Below are 16,176 nucleotides of genomic sequence, written 5' to 3'. Positions count from 1 at the left end.
AGTCAACCTCCTTCCTCTAATAGACACAGAGACCTCACAATCTATTTTCCACTTGACTTCCCATCTATTTACCATATTCACATATTTGACAGTTTTGCCTAAAGGCAGTGCCAGGAGCATACTGTCTAGAATACAAAAGTGACACAGAAAAGCCAACAGCTCTATAGTGGGACTACAAGTCAACTGACATATCTGAATTTAAATGTTAGTTAACCTTTCATTCAGGTGGAAAAGTTTAATTTATCAATGAACTGTTTGCAAGTATGATTAATAAATATTATACTATGGATATATAATATTTTAACTGTCAGTATAGTAACCTGAATATATATATCATTGCATATACTAGCTGACAGTCACTCTGGGAAATGAAATGTGATTCAATTAATTAGGTGAATAAAGAGATACCCTCAATGTAATAACGATAATAACTAACATATATTGGGAGCCTGGTGATGACAATAATTAGTATTTATTGAGAAACTTCTCTATGCAGGAACTCTTCTAAGCACTCACATGTATTAATTTATTTAATCCCATTGTTTTTCTAAATTTACAGAAGGTAAGGATTAGTAAAAGCTAGGGATTCATGGGGAATTGACCTTTGGTTCACCTAGTCTCACAGTAAATATTTGCCACAGCATAATACTCCTGAAAACTTTTGTATTCTGCAAAACCACACGTGAAAATAACAGGGTTCAGGAGAAAAGTAAGTGTTAGCAACCAGACTATTTAAAACTGAGGCAGCTTTATAACTAGACAGCTAACAAAAACAATAATTGGTGCCTCAGGAGATAAGTTAGACAGCTCAAGTATGTCTGGAGGTTGCCTCAGGCAATATTACAAATGCACAGCCAACAGAGCAGAAACGTTGGCTTGAGGATGCCAAAACTATGAAGATGGAAGTGGAGCTCCTGGCCAAAGAAGCCGACGTTATAATAGGTGAGGAAAGAAGGGCAACCTGCTCCTGGCCAAAGAAGCTGAGGTTAAAATAGGTGAGGAAAGAAGCGCAACCTGCCTCCAGCCTATAGTCTGTCTAATGCTGAGGGTCAGGGAGGGAGCCCTGGGTGCAGTTTCTCATTTTAAATTTTCTTAAGATAGATCTGAAAGGGCAGGTGCCTATGTACTAGCAAAGCTTTCCCCTTTCTGAAGTCTATACTATACTGCTATTCTAACTCCTTGTACCTAGGAAAAAAGTGCATGTAAACAATTCAACTTCTATGTTATACTATTAATCATTCCCTTATTTTCCAATTGCATATGACTTAATTGGTGTTTTAGAAACCCGTGTTTGAACAGAATATGCTGTACTCAGAAATATTCCAGGGTTGTTTTATAGTCTCCAGAGTAGTGAGCAGAGCCTGAAGGCCATAAAAGTCTCCTAAAATGGCTAAGGAATTCTTTACATACTTAGCAGACACCCATTCCACATAGCTAGCAGCAACAGCTATGTTTCTTTGTGGAGTCTGGAAATCCAGAAAACTGTACTCCCAACTTAAAAACTATGTTGATAAGTTTCTATGTGCAGACACTTCATAGCTTTTAACTGTGTCTGTTGAAGCCTTTCCATAATCTCATGGTGACTCCTGTTTTGGAGTTCTCTTTGGGGGATGGATGGGGGAGCCTTAACTAAAACACTTTTTCCACTCTGACTCAGTATTTTTCCACTTCCTGCCCTTCCCCTAGGCCCATGAAAAAACAGGAGTCATCTGTGCAGCATGTCATTTATTGACCCTTACCTGATGCCATTCTATGGGGAAAAAGGGAACACCAAGGAGCCAGTCCTGTTTTGGCCTCTTTCTTATATTACTGCAGTAAGTCAGTAAAGCCTTGATTGTTAATTTCAGTTTGGCTCATTTTCCTAACTGACCACCTCAACTCCTGTCAGCTCAACACTAGGGTGATGAAATTCTGATTTTATTTTCTTCTAGCAAAATATAAATACCACTGAAAAATTAAATGGAATTAGTGTAGTACCTTTGGTTATCTTGCACTGGCAGACCTATTTGATCACTTCCCAGCAACAGAATTTTATAACCAACTTGTTTGTAATATTAACTCAAACAAGAAGCTTTCCCATGTTAAATTAATTTGATATTTGAAGACTGGTTAGTTGAAAGGTAACTACAGACTAAAGAAAAAAAATTAATTTTCTCTAGTTATAAAAGGGAAAGAGGGACGTCCCTGGTGGCGCCATGGTTAAGAATCCGCCCGCCAATACAGGGGACACAGGTTCAAGCCCTGGTCCGGAAAGATCCCACATGCTGCGGAGCAACTAAGCCTGTACGCCACAACTACTGAGCCTGCGCTCTAGAGCCCGGATGCCACAACTCCTGAAGCCCACGCGCCGAGCCTAGAGCCTGTGCTCCGCAACAAGAGAAGCCAGTGCAATGAGAAGCCCGCGCACCGCAACAAAGAGCAGCTCCCGCTCGCCGCAACTAGAAAAAGCCTGTGCACAGCAACGAAGACCCAATGCAGCCATAAATAAATAAATAAATTTCTAAAAATAAGGGTGGGGGGAGAGACTTTCCTCTCCTTTTCTTGTAGCATTTCCTTTGGAAAACCTGTAGTTATAAATCCTAAGAAGTATGTAGATCTTGTTAAAATTTACATAAGCCTCCTGCCAATTTTATACCTAGCAATGTCTTTCTTGGGAACCTTAGAACCATCTCTTCAAAGGTGGACATCAGGGAAGAGGGTGCCTTGTCTCCTTTTCCCTGTTGGAGCTTAGCCTATGCTCCTGGCTCTAAACTGTAACTTCCTCCTTGTCATGAAGATACAATACGTTTCATTTTTCCTTTGGTTAAAGACAATTCCATGTATGTAATGGACTGCATATCTGCCTGGCTATATTAAAGGGTGAGATTTCTTTCGGTCTTTGAAATCTCTTTAGCAGATTGCCTCTAATGCACACTGCAGTCTGGCTGGATATTTATTCCAACTGTTACATAAAACTGTTTCTTTTTTTTCCTACATATGTGGAGAGGATTCACTGGGTTGACAGGAGATTTTTTTTTAATTTTTTGAATAAGTCATACTTTTATTTTTCAGAAGCGAAAAGGACAAGTGGCAACTTGCCTTTGGAAAATACATTAATATCAGAGTAATAAGCTATCTATCTCATAGAGACAGTAGCCTAAGAAAGACTGTATTATCATATAAATCTCAAAGCTCTATTAAATAAATCGCAGAATAATATGTTTTTAACTGACACAACAAAACAAAAACATCAGCAACAAAAAATTAAACAGAATCCATAATGTGGTATGTGAAGACGGAAAAAGGAAAATCTGGAAATCTACACACAGAGAGCTCTCTATTAAAATCAAGGAGGCCCAAATCTGTTTCTTTTAAACAATATTCATGGATATAACTGCATTTTTCTAAATGTCTCATTGGTAATACTCAGTCTCGTAAGTCTGGTTCCATAATAATCTATAATGTAACTATTTCCATCTGAAGGTCCAACAATCTGCATTGAAATAAGAATGAAATCAATTAGGTTCCCAATTCCACAAAATCCTACAGTGTAAAACTTTAACAAACACATTTCGGTAATATATGGACTTGAGAAAACCAATTTCGTTTCCAGTAAAATGTGTTTCATTGCCACCAAAATCCTTACAAGTTATGTTGGGTGCTGGAAAACATGGAACATGAGCGGTGTAGTTTGTACAGTTAACTGGTTCTTGTGTAGCATCATTTATTTTTGGATCTTTATAAATATACTGTCCCAGTTTGAGGTCCTCGCACTTAAGTGACTCCTTGCTGCCGCCGGCAGCAGCTCCCCAAGGTCCTATGGTTACTGACACAGCCCACAGGACAGCCAGGAGCCGAGCAGCAGCAGTCTTGGAAGCAACCAGCCCGGAGGGCCAAGCGGCCGCCATGCTGGGGACCAGCGCATCCCCCTGGAGATTTTTATTTTTGATTATTTCCCTAACATCACAGTAGTTCTTTGAAAAAAATATTCTACCTCTGCCCCAGCAGAAAAGAAAAATTTGAAAATTTTTTACATTGAAAAAGTTTTTTTCATTGGGTGTTCTGTTTGGTTTTAGTTATCAGTGTGGTGGTTAAGAGTGTGAGCTTGAGAGTCCAAATGCTTGGGTATGGACCTGATTTCTTTCCAAGTTCTTCCACATACCACCTCCTGTGCAATATGGGCAAGTTATCTAACATTCCTAATTCTGTTGCACATCTAGATACCACAAAAGTTCCAAACTTAAAAACAAATTAATGACAGATTTTTTTAAATTCCAAATGTAAATTTCTAAAAAAAAACACAAATCCTTTATTCAAAATGCAAATCATTTCTTCAAAATTCAACAGGAATACATAGCAGGGATTGGTTCTGAATCACAATTTTAAAGTCTAATAGTGAAGTCACTCTAAAAACCAGTTCCCAAATGAATAACAAAAAACATATACACAATCAAATCTCATTATTCATGGTAGTTATACTCTATAAAGTCACCATGTACACTGAATTAGTGAAGACTGAACCACTGCTGCTAGGGGAAATACAGGATCAGGTTCCTGCATGCCTCTGGTCACATTTTCCTCAACTGATCAATATATATAACCTTGTTTTATGTGTGTTAATGTTTATAAAGACATCTTTTTAAATACTGTTGTTTCATTAACATTGGACTCATGGCTAACAGCACTATAACTCATGCCTAAATGAAGTTTCTCTAACACATGTATATTCTCTGCAAGGTACATCACAGCCTTCTTGTGTGTAGAACACTACACAGCACTTCAGTACCATGCTTGGGACCATCTTGGAGAAATCACCAACAAAAAGCAAAAAATGAAAAAATAAAAGTGGCATATGACAGCAAAAAGAATGACTGTTTACATTATGAAAGCTGAAACAAAACGGCAGAGCATCACATTGTTCCGCAGCTGAAAATGTGTATACTGGGCACATCCATGAATGATTGTGCAAGTGCCATCACTACTGATTTGGGGATTAAAAACAAATTTTAGCAGATAGGCAAATTCACAAATATGCAATCTGTGAATAATGAGGAAACGACTAGATATCTCTATGAATATATGTGCATGCCTTTGTGTGTGTGAGTATCTTCACTGATACATTTACATTGAAGTCCTAAGATTCCTTTGAAGGGGATCAGGATATGCCACTCCAAAATATGCCACTTTGAGGGATGGCCTAGTGCTTAGGATTCCGGGCTTCACTGCCGTGGCCCAGGTTCAATCCCTGGTTGGGGAACTAAGAGCCCACAATCCCCATGGTGTGGCCAAAAACAAAAACAAACAAAAAACCCAAAATATGCAACTTTGACATAAGAAATGTTTTAAGCTAAAGGAATTTGAGAAATGGCAGGAGCAGGAAGGACTCTGACCTCCCCCTTCTCCCCTGAAGCAGACCATAAGACCCTCATGCAACAGGTGCCCTCCCTGTACCCAGAGGAAAGGAGCATCTTTATCTCTGAAGACAAGGAATCTGAATTTCCCCCAGTTTATTACCCTTAGCTCATACCCTTTTGTACTATCACATTTTCCCACAACTTTCCACTCTTCATCAAACCTAGTAAATGCTCAAGCTTAACAATTTCTTCAAGTCTTCATTTCTTCTCAGGTCAGGTAAAACTTACATTAAATAAATTTACATACTTTTCTCATGTTAATCTGTCTTTGTCAGTTTAATTTTCAGGCCCAGCCAGAGACCCTAAGAAGGCTGAGAAGTTTTCCTCCCTTACACCTTCTCTGACTTTTTATCTCCCTTACATCCTCCTTTTCCCAGCTGCTCCTTGACCAATTTTCCTATCTCAGCTAATGCCCCAACAACTACCTAGTTATTCAGGACTAAAACTTAGTCTTGATTAGTGGATTTTTGGATTTTTTGACTCTTGATTTTTCTCCCCCCGTCAGCTGCCTATATCCCCAATCCATCACCAAGTCCCATCAGTTCTATCTCCACTACTGCCACCTTTGACCATGTCACTACCACTTCTTGTCCAAACTCATACAATAGCAACTCTCACACTATTTCACCTTTAGTACTTATACTATATCTAAATTGTCATTTATTTTTTCATTGCCCTTCCCCCTTCACATAACCTTCATGAGAGCAAGAACCTTTTCTACTTGATTTACCACTGTAATTTCAGTATGCAGAATGCCAAGCATATAGGAAGAGGTACTACAGGTACCTAAAATATCAAGCAATCGTAGGAAGGGAAAAAATATTAATTGAATGAATGAAGGCAACCTTTCCAAACCTTTCACTTCTCTTTTCTTTTTTAGTTTTCCTTCCTTAATTTAACTTAATATGTAATTCCTGGATGGCCAGAATACTATACTTCCCTTTCACTGTGGCATGTGCTGCCATAAGGAGGAAACAGCTGTCACTGAAAATTGAATCAACATATGCTAATACAACTGATTTAATACACCTAATGCATATTTTAACTCATGTCATTTTTAAAATATTTCATCTCAGTGCTCACTGCACTACTTCAAGTCCCATTCCCTTGAATCAAAGAGTACACGTAGCTAATCTTCAGAAAATACTATCACTATTTGAAGACCAACTTTTTGAAACTCCTCTGAGTACATGCTTTTCAAAGTCATAAAAGAGAGGTGGTGGATATGAATGACACACTGCATTCATTCTGGGACCTTTAGTTGTTTTTTTTTTTTGCCGTCGCAGACCTCTCACTGTTGTGGCCTCTCCCGTTGCGGAGCACAGGCTCCGGACGCGCAGGCTCAGCGGCCATTGCTCATGGGCCTAGCCGCTCCGCGGCATGTGGGATCTTCCCACACCGGGGCACGAACCCGTGTTCCCTGCATCGGCAGGCAGACGCTCAATCACTGCACCACCAGGGAAGCCCCAACCTTTAGTTTTAAAATACAATGAGGCTATATATTATTCATGTCATAACTACCACCAACAAAAATTTGGGCCTTGTCACCTCTAATTTCAATGATTCTCTTGCAATTCCTCCATGACTTTCAAAGACAACTTTCTAATTAAAATCTTTGCCTTTTATTATATCAGACAATTACCTTTTCCTTGTTCTTATTTAAGATGCATATACAGCCAAATGCAGTACAGTAGAAACCTTTAAAACTGTGGAACCAGAAATACCCATTTTTAATGTCATTTCCCCCCATCAGCCTGGTAATTTTGAGCCACGGTCACTATGGGGTAAGCTGACAGATAATAAAAATAAATAATAAGATACAAAATCTTAATAAATTTTTAACTTTGGTAAAATATAATTACTTGATGCTTTTCTTAAGGGCTTTCTCCAGCTTCTTCACCTGTTGTTGATAAAGTCTTAATTCATGCTGTGTGGGCCTGTAGAAGATAAATCATGTTGAACGCACTTATTTTTATTTAATAAAACTATACCATAAAGATATTTAATAATAAACAATAGTGTATACCCTGTTACTTGTCACAAATATGCTTAAAAATTCTTAAAATATTTCATGATTGCTGGGCTTCCCTGGTGACACAGTGGTTAAGAATCCGCCTGCCACTGCAGGGGACACGGGTTCCAGCCCTGGTCCAGGAAGATCCCACATGCCACGGAGCAACTAAGCCCGTGCACCACAACTACTGAGTCTGTGCTCTAGAGCCCGCAAGCCACAACTATTGAGCCCACGTGCCACAACTACTTAAGTCCACATGCAGCAACTAAGACCCAACACAACCAAAATAAATTAATTAGTTAATTAAAAAAAAATTTCATGATTGCTAATGAGGTATTTATTGGCCATTGGGTTTCTTCTTCTGTGTATTCCCTGTTCAAAACTTTCTACCCATTTTTATTGTTATTAATCTATTACTTGTTTCTATAGTAAATTATCTCAAATGCACGGACAAGAATAGAGAATAGTAAGACAAATAGTACTGTGTCCACCCCTCAAGCTTTATCAAAGTTGAATAGTAATTTGTTTCAAATATTTTAACTAAAACATTATACATGTACTTAAAACTCCATGTGTGACCCTGATTACTGTCATTGCTCTCCTTCCCATACCACAGGTGACCACTATCTGAAATTCATTCTTCATTCTTCCCATGCATGTTTTATAAATTTTTACCTCATATTCAAATAACCATAAATTTACACATTATTATGTGGCAGGCTTTTAAACTTTATAGAAATGGTTTTTACTGTAGGTATCAGTCTCCTCTCCATTAAAGTATAAGATTTACAAGAACAAGGTATTTGTTTTGCTTATTATATATTATCCCAGAACTTAAGGCCATGTCTAACTTACAATAGGTATTCAACAAATATTTGTTGAATAAAAAACCCTCAGCAGTGTGCATTCCTTATTACTCTCTGTTAACAGGTAGAGTGCCATCCTTTTGTGGTTGTATGATGTACATAAATAAACCTTTCTGTTGTATGCCATTTAAACTTTTTAATTCCCCCCCTTCCCACAACACGGGCATATGATGAGGTAATAAGACATTCTAAAGTAATTTGGAAAAAACAATTGAAATAAAAAATAAAGTTATTTGGGAAAGGGAAACCTGCTGGCATAAGACTGAATATATTCTGAGTTCCTACCCAGTTTTATCTTCTTCCTATTTTCTCACTTTCCTTGCCTATGTATGTATTTTTGCTCTTTCCATGATATGAGAGACAAATGACTAAAATAGGTATGAGTATGAGGTCCCCAACATTAGTTTTAGAGTAAAGGGGACAGAATGATTCATTTAATATTCAAAATTCCAGTTTATGCTTAAATGGAAGTTAAATAAAAATGACAAGTTTCTCTCACCTGCTTTCCAAATCTTTTTGGAGATTCAGCTTTTCAATTAAAAGTGCATCTATCTTAGATTTCGATTCCTTGAGTTGATTCTGTAATGACTGCAACACATTTCATAAAAATATGGTTAACTTTCCTGGGAGATTATTTAGATTATCATTTTGCTTTATAAAAAAAGTATTTATCAGTCATATAGTCCCCATACCATTAGAAGGCCTTTATAAGTGGGTGAAGCACTCAGACTCCTGTAGTCTTCTTCTGACTCACTTTCATCTTCTTCATATTGCCTATGAAAAGATACATGCAGTGTATTTATGAAAAAAAAATCTAGCTAACAAAAATCAAATCAACACAATAAGCGTTTGATAACCTAAACATGAACTAAAATTTAAGCTAAATTTCCTACTTATTCTCACAGAAAATGGTATTAGAACATACTACTTACTACCTAGTGCTATAGTGTATATTTGTTCACTAATGCCTTAATTGGAAGGTAAGATCCATGAAGACCAGAACTTTGTCTTGTTCACCATTGTATCTCACTGCCCAGAAGAATATGGGGCATAAGAGGTGGTGAAAAAACACTTCTTGAATGAATAAACAAAGCATATTGTTTTTTCCTTCTAGTACTTTTAGGTCACAAAAATATCTATATCAAAAAATGCAGGGACTTCCCTGGTGGCACAGTGGTTGAGAATCTGCCTGCCAACGCAGGGGACACGGTTTTGAGCTCTGACCTGGGAAGATCCCACATGCTGCGGAGCAACTAAGCCTGTGTGCCACAACTATTGAGCCTGCGCTCTAGAGCCCACAAGCCAAAACTACTGAGCCCACGAGCCACAACTACTGAGCCCGCGTGCCACAACTACTGAAGCCTGTGCACCTAGAGCCCAAGCTCTACAACAAGAGAAGCCACCGCAATGAGAAGCCCACACACCGCAATGAAGACTAGCCCCTGCTTGCCGCAACTAGAGAAAGCCCGCGTGCAGCAACTAAGACCCAATGCAGCCAAAAATAAATAAATAAATTTATTTTTTAAAAAAATGCAGAGTATAAGTGGACAAGGCCACAGACTTAGTGTCCCTGATTCAAGTCTTGACATCACCATTAACCAGTTGTGTTATTTGGGTAGGTCAGTCTCTCAAAATTTGTTTTCTCATCTATAAAATAGATAATTTTATCTATTAATTTATTTTATCTATTAATTAATTGATTTTATCTATCAATTAATTAATAATCTGATAATTATCTGATAATTTCTGTCACATCTACCTCACAGAATTGGTGTTAAAAGTTAAAAAGATATCAAAGCATTCTGTGAGCTATAAAGTACTAGAAAATCAGTATTAATGTTTTTTAAAATCCTGATACACTTAACACAGGGCTGTCTGATACGGTAAACGCTAGGTACACACGGGCAATGAGAACTTGAAATATAGCTAATGCAACTGAAGAGCTAGACTTTTGATTCTATTTCATTTTTTCTTTTTTAATAAATTTATTTATTTATTTTTGGCTGTGTTGGGTCTTCGTTTCTGTGCGAGGGCTTTCTCTAGTTGCGGTGAGCGGGGGCCAGTCTTCATCGCGGTGCGCGGGCGTCTCACTGTCGTGGCCTCTCTTGTTGCGAAGCACAGGCTCCAGACACACAGGCTCAGTAGTTGTGGCTCACGGGCCCAGTCGCTCCGCGGCATGTGGGATCTTCCCAGACCAGGGCTCGAACCCGTGTCCCCTGAATTGGCAGGCAGATTCTCAACTACTGCGCCACCAGGGAAGCCCAATTCTATTTCATTTTAATTAAAATTTAAAAACTGAAGCAGTGTAAAATATTCTTCTGTTAAACACGACTTTATTGTTTAGGACTACATACCACTACCATGCATCATGTTAAGGTATTAATGTTGTGGCCTAGCTGTGCACTGGGTGCGTGGGTAGTTTGTAGTACTATATACAAACACACCACCAGTCTAGTCAGTATCAAAGGACTGATTCAGTTAGAATGTTTTTTTCCTATATACCAATATAACATTGTAAGGTGTTTGTTATGATACTATATTTATGGTGATGCCTATATAAATCATAATTGATAATATAGTTATTATTTTAATTATAAGAACTAAACTTTTTTAGTTTAAAAAATAATTATGGACAGATTTTTAACAGAATCAAGTGGAGATGATAACATCTGAGAGTACAATAATTGGAACAGTAAAGAAAAGAGACTGAAAGAACGTATGCCACAAATTTCCTAATGAATGCTACTATAATTTGCTATAAAGAACTCTTACAATTCAACAATAAAAGACAAAAAAGTCAATTTAAAAATGGGCAAAGGATGTGAGTAGGCATTTCTCCAAAACAGATATGCAAATGGACAATAAGCCTATAAAAAGACACTCATCATTAGTCCTTAGGGGAACACAAATCAAAACCACAATGAGATATCCCTTTAGGATATTCACAAAGTTGTGTCACCACCTCGACAATCAATTTTAGAACATGTTCATCACCCCACTGAGAAATACCATACCCATTATCAATCACTCCCCATATCTCCTCTCTGCCCTGAGTCCCTACTCCACTACAATCCAATTCCTAGGCAACCACTCATCTACTTTCTGTCTTTATGGACTTGCAGATTCTGGACATTCCATATAAATGGAATTGTATATTTTGTGATGTTGTGTTGCAGCAGAGTAGGGGCTCAGGGCGGGGAGTGATTGCCAACGGGGTTTCTCAATGGGGTGATGAACATGTTCTAAAATTGACTGTGGAGATGATGACACACTCTGTGAATATCCTAAAAATCATTGAATTGTATGCTTTAAAATGGTGAATTTTATGGCATGTGAATTATATCTCAATAAAGCTGTTATTTTAAAAAGTTGTTATATAAAAAATCTTTTAGGATAATAAAGTAGATGACGATAGGACGCATTTTCAGCAAATACATAATGAACATATTAAGAAGTTTCCTTTCAACAGTCAAAAAAGAATTAAAGTCACCGAAACCAAAATTAACCATACAACAAAAACTTTTAAAATAATTTTTTAGCAAAATCTGAGCTTATAATTTTGGCCACCTATAAAACATTTTGAAGTGTTGCACAAAAACAGAAACTGTCCTTACATGAAATAAATTATTTGTTATGGAAATTTTGTTGGAAAATTATGAGAAAACAAAAGTTATTTTTATAAAAAAGTGAAAGATCTTCAATTAAGCCCATGAACAACTGCCTGGAGAATACAAGACCTTTCTTATAACATCAAAGATGAACTGATTTAATTTTAAAAACTGCAAATACGTTTCTTTATCTTTAGATGAATCATATCTCAATTAACACTTTGGGAATGTTCTGTCTCAGAGGACTTCCAGATTTACCAAGAAATGTTGACAATTTGAGGTCTTAAAATAAAAATATCACACTTATGGTGTGTCTTTGAATTTTACATATCTATCAAAGAAGAATTTCAGCTAGATATGAAAAAATCATTTTTTTCCACAATGGAAGGTGCTCTAGCTTTGTAACGTCAAAAATCCAGATTTACTGGAATGTTCAAAAGACTGATGTTTCTCATTGCTTTGTTATACTGTATAATACATATTAGAAATGTGCTCAGTTTTCTGAAGCAGACTATGACAGTGTCATGAATATAGTTGTTAAAATTATACAGCACCTGTGTAAATACTATACCAGTTTGCAGAACCACTGAAACAAAATGACTTTAACAATCTTGTGTTTTTTGCCAATGCTTATTGGTTGAGCCATGGAAGGGTTACAAAGACTAACTGTACTGTTAACCTGGATATTAAATAAAATATATTAAAATGTATTTCATTGGTTTCTTTTTACTTTTCAACTTGGCTACATGAAAATGCGAAATTATATATGTGGCTTGCATTACATTTCTATTCGAGACAGCTGTACTAATATATCCCTCAGACCTTCTTCTAAAACACATGCTAGCCTTGAACAAATGACCATTTTAGGAAAGATGACTAAAATAAGGAAGACTGAGTAGCCTCTATATAACAAGTACTAAAATAGATGTTTTATACAAACTATTTCACATTTAACAGGTGAGGAGTTTGAGTAGTTATTTAACTTGCTCAAAGTCACGCAAATAGTTAGTAGTAGTAGTGAGATTCAAATTGAAATCTCTCTGGTTCCAAAGCCTATGCACTCACATCATTCCCTATATATACTCTAAAATACCTGCCACTATGGCTATACTTGTTCTCAAGAGAAACCTAATATATGAATATAGTAGAGGAGACCAATTTTAAATGTATGCAGACCTAAAGGGAAATGAGTTTCAGTAAAGAATCCTCACTTTCTTTTCCTGTAGTTCTTTATTTAGCATTGACAGATTTCGTGGTTTTCTTGAAGTAAAAACATAATTCTAAGCATCCACAAACTCTCATTTGGACATGGGATCCCCACAGCCAAATTCCTCCCACCCTTTCTCCAATGGCCTCCAGAAGCCTCAGGAGGGGCCCAGTGTTGAAGATCGTGCTCCTTAGGGGTAGAGAGAAAGAGCAAAACTAGAGAAATCCTATGTTTTATTCTCTTCCCTAATCCAAACCATGTTCAGTCAGAGGTTAATCTCAAATCCACCTGCCTCCATTTCCCAAGACCAATTTAAAAATTTCTATCTAAAAAGAAGGATGGAATTAGACAAGGGGACTTCACTTTACTAATTCATTATAGAACTATTTTCCTTGGGGTAACTTTCCAAATGTCTCTGACATCTCAGAAGAAATTCAATCTGAGGCCTGTAGGTTTTATTCCTACGTTACTTTCCTTGGCTCTTTAATCTATCTACCAAGCCAGGGAAATACTAATAGAAAAAGCCAGCAATATATTCCATGTAATCTACAGTGATATATTAATCTATATTACCATATAGTGATATAGTAATCTACAGTGATATATATTTCTGGGTAAAGAAAAGTAGGTAGGGGCTTCCCTGGTGGTGCAGTGGTTAAGAATCCACCTGCCAATGCAGGGGACACGGGTTCGAGCCCTGGTCCGGGAAGATCCCACATGCTGCGGAGCAGCTAAGCCCGTGAGCCACAACTATTGAGCCTGCGCTCTAGAGCCCGCAAGCCACAACTACTGAAGCCCACACGCCTAGAGCTTGTGCTCCGCAACAAGAGAAGCCACCACAATGAGAAGTCTGCACACTGCAACGAAGAGTAGCCTCTGCTCGCCACAACTAGAGAAAGCCTGTGTGCAGCAATGAAGACCCAATGCAGCCAAAAATAAATTCAATAAATTTTTTTAAAAAAGTAGGTAAAGTAACAACATAGCTGAGAGCCTATCGTTTTAAAATTTACTTTTCCTCTATTTCAGAGGTTACACCATGTTTGCAGTCTTCTAAGATTTCCAACTGCTTAACACTTGTATTCAAATATCTGCTGCCTTGATTGCAGCTTCCTTTGCTTTTCCTGAGTTTTCTCATGTATGGAGGCAGAAAGGAATACCAGTCCACAGTATTCAGAAACTGCCTTTCATGAGCTCTCTGGAGGCCTTCTCAAGCCTGCGCCCTAAAATGAGGGTCCAGATGGTGTGCCATAGGTGTGCTGTGCAAAGGGATTACAAAGGTGCCAAGATATTCATCTCTCTCAGCCCTCAGGACAACTGGACAGACCCCAGTGTGGTACACAAACATCACTTTCTGTGTTTCATGATGAGAAAAACTTTGGACAACACTGCCTTTAAAAAGTGGGTGTTTGGGCTTCCCTGGTGTCGCAGTGGTTGAGAGTCCGCCTGCCGATGCAGGGGACACGGGTTCATGCCCTGGTATGTGAAGATCCCACATGCCACAGAGAGGCTAGGCCCGTGAGCCATGGCCGCTGAACCTGCGCTCTGCAACGGGAGAGGCCACAACAGTGAGAGGCCCACGTACCGAAAAAAAAAAAAAAAAAAAAGTCAGTGTTAAACAGAGGGCTTCTACCTCTGCAAGAGGCCCATGTCCCATCTGTCTTCCTCCTTTGGTCTTGCTCCCCTAGCTCTACAGGTGTATACGTCCTCCTCCTGTGCTTCCTGTTTATCCCACTTAGGCCTCCAAACCACAGCCCATCCTCCTTCATTTTCCCTTCTCTTTCGCCTTCTTTTTTTAGTAATATAATACTTGTCAGTTAATTCTACACCTTCCTTTTAGAGTACTCCTGCTTCTTCAGGTGATGCTAATATCCTATTTGCAGATCTCAAAATCCACCTTGAAATTCCTACAATCTATCAAGTTAGTATTTACTCTTAGAAAAAAGACTGATAAACTTTGTTCAGTCAATGAACTATGAAAAACTCTCCTCAGGGCAGACTCTTCATCACTGCAAAGTATAAGTGACTTCTAATTTTCCACCTGTGAGAACATTATGTATAATGCAGCCCCTATTTTCTTCCTATATCCTTCTCCCTTAATGAGACATTCAGTCCAAGTATCTGACCTGAGCGTAGTTTGCACCGGCCAAAGTATTATATTTCACTTCAGCTAGACCAATGATGATAGGATTGCTAAGCAAAAAAGTAATTCCTTTCCTCCAAGGTCCTCATTCCTCAATCCCAGATTTTCACTGCAAATTCATGACAACCAGATTCAACACCACCCCCCACCAATGGCCTCAATCCTTTTATTATTTTTAGTCAGAGAATGCCAGTTTGCACAACTTCAGAGGCAACCTCTCACACCACATTCTACACAAGACATTTCAATGATGGCTATACTAAATCTTCTCTACTCTTACTACAAATCCCAAATGTTCTCTCTTCATCATCTAGACTGGTGGTCAGCAAACTGTTGCCTGTGGGCTACATCTAGCAGGCTTTTTTAAATTAATGTTTTATGGAACACAGCCATGCCAATTCATTTACTTATTGTCTATGGCTCATTTCATGCTACAACAGCAGAGTTGAGCAGTGGTGAGAGACTATACAGACTAAAATGCCTAAATACATACAGTCTGGCCCTTTACAGAAAAAAAGTCAACCAAGTCCTGAATCCAGATTACAATTTATTAAAGATATAGAGCAAAGGTTTCAAATAATATTCAGCCTGGACTGTATAATATGTTGTAGAGCACTGAGTTTTAGTTGCAAACATTAAAAGTCTGATTTCATTTATAAACCTAACATTCTAACTTCTCAAAAAAGCAGATTTAGCTACAGTGGGCTCACATTCCTCACAGAGTGTACAGTTTAACTGCCCCCTTGAGACTGATGGTACACAGCTCTCCAATTTGCCACAGTTCCCACCTAACCTGCTTTACTCATTTTCATTATTTTCCTGATTCTGCAAGCTTAACAGTTTACAACCTCTCAAATGAAATTATTCATTTGCCTTCTCTCTTACATACTATGACTGTTCATTTTAGGCTAGGCTACGGTACCCTGCTACTTGGTCAAACACCGGTTT

At 38.0% G+C, this 16,176-nt stretch overlaps 1 protein-coding gene and 1 pseudogene across 6 annotated transcripts in view; both read right to left on the bottom strand.

Moving 5' to 3' along the window:
* The window catches only part of CEP70 (centrosomal protein 70), a 79,404-nt gene that overhangs the window by 23,548 nt on the left and 39,680 nt on the right, over positions 1–16,176 (bottom strand). For 5 of the 6 annotated variants that reach the window (XM_030873389.3, XM_030873391.3, XM_030873390.3 and 2 more), the window contains 3 exons: positions 8,966–9,047; positions 8,773–8,861; positions 7,256–7,330 (listed from right to left, as the gene is read on the bottom strand). In XM_030873389.3, coding sequence (XP_030729249.1) covers positions 7,256–7,330; positions 8,773–8,861; positions 8,966–9,047 — 246 coding nt within the window. The remainder of the gene's footprint in view (positions 1–7,255; positions 7,331–8,772; positions 8,862–8,965; positions 9,048–16,176) is intronic. The other variant, XM_060298560.2, reaches the window with a different exon arrangement.
* On the bottom strand, positions 3,282–3,902 carry LOC132597211 (TM2 domain-containing protein 1 pseudogene; annotated as a pseudogene).

This window comes from Globicephala melas, chromosome 4 (genome assembly GCF_963455315.2).
Source record: "Globicephala melas chromosome 4, mGloMel1.2, whole genome shotgun sequence".
Taxonomy (NCBI): domain Eukaryota; kingdom Metazoa; phylum Chordata; class Mammalia; order Artiodactyla; family Delphinidae; genus Globicephala; species Globicephala melas.
This window is presented reverse-complemented; position numbering and strand designations above follow the sequence as displayed.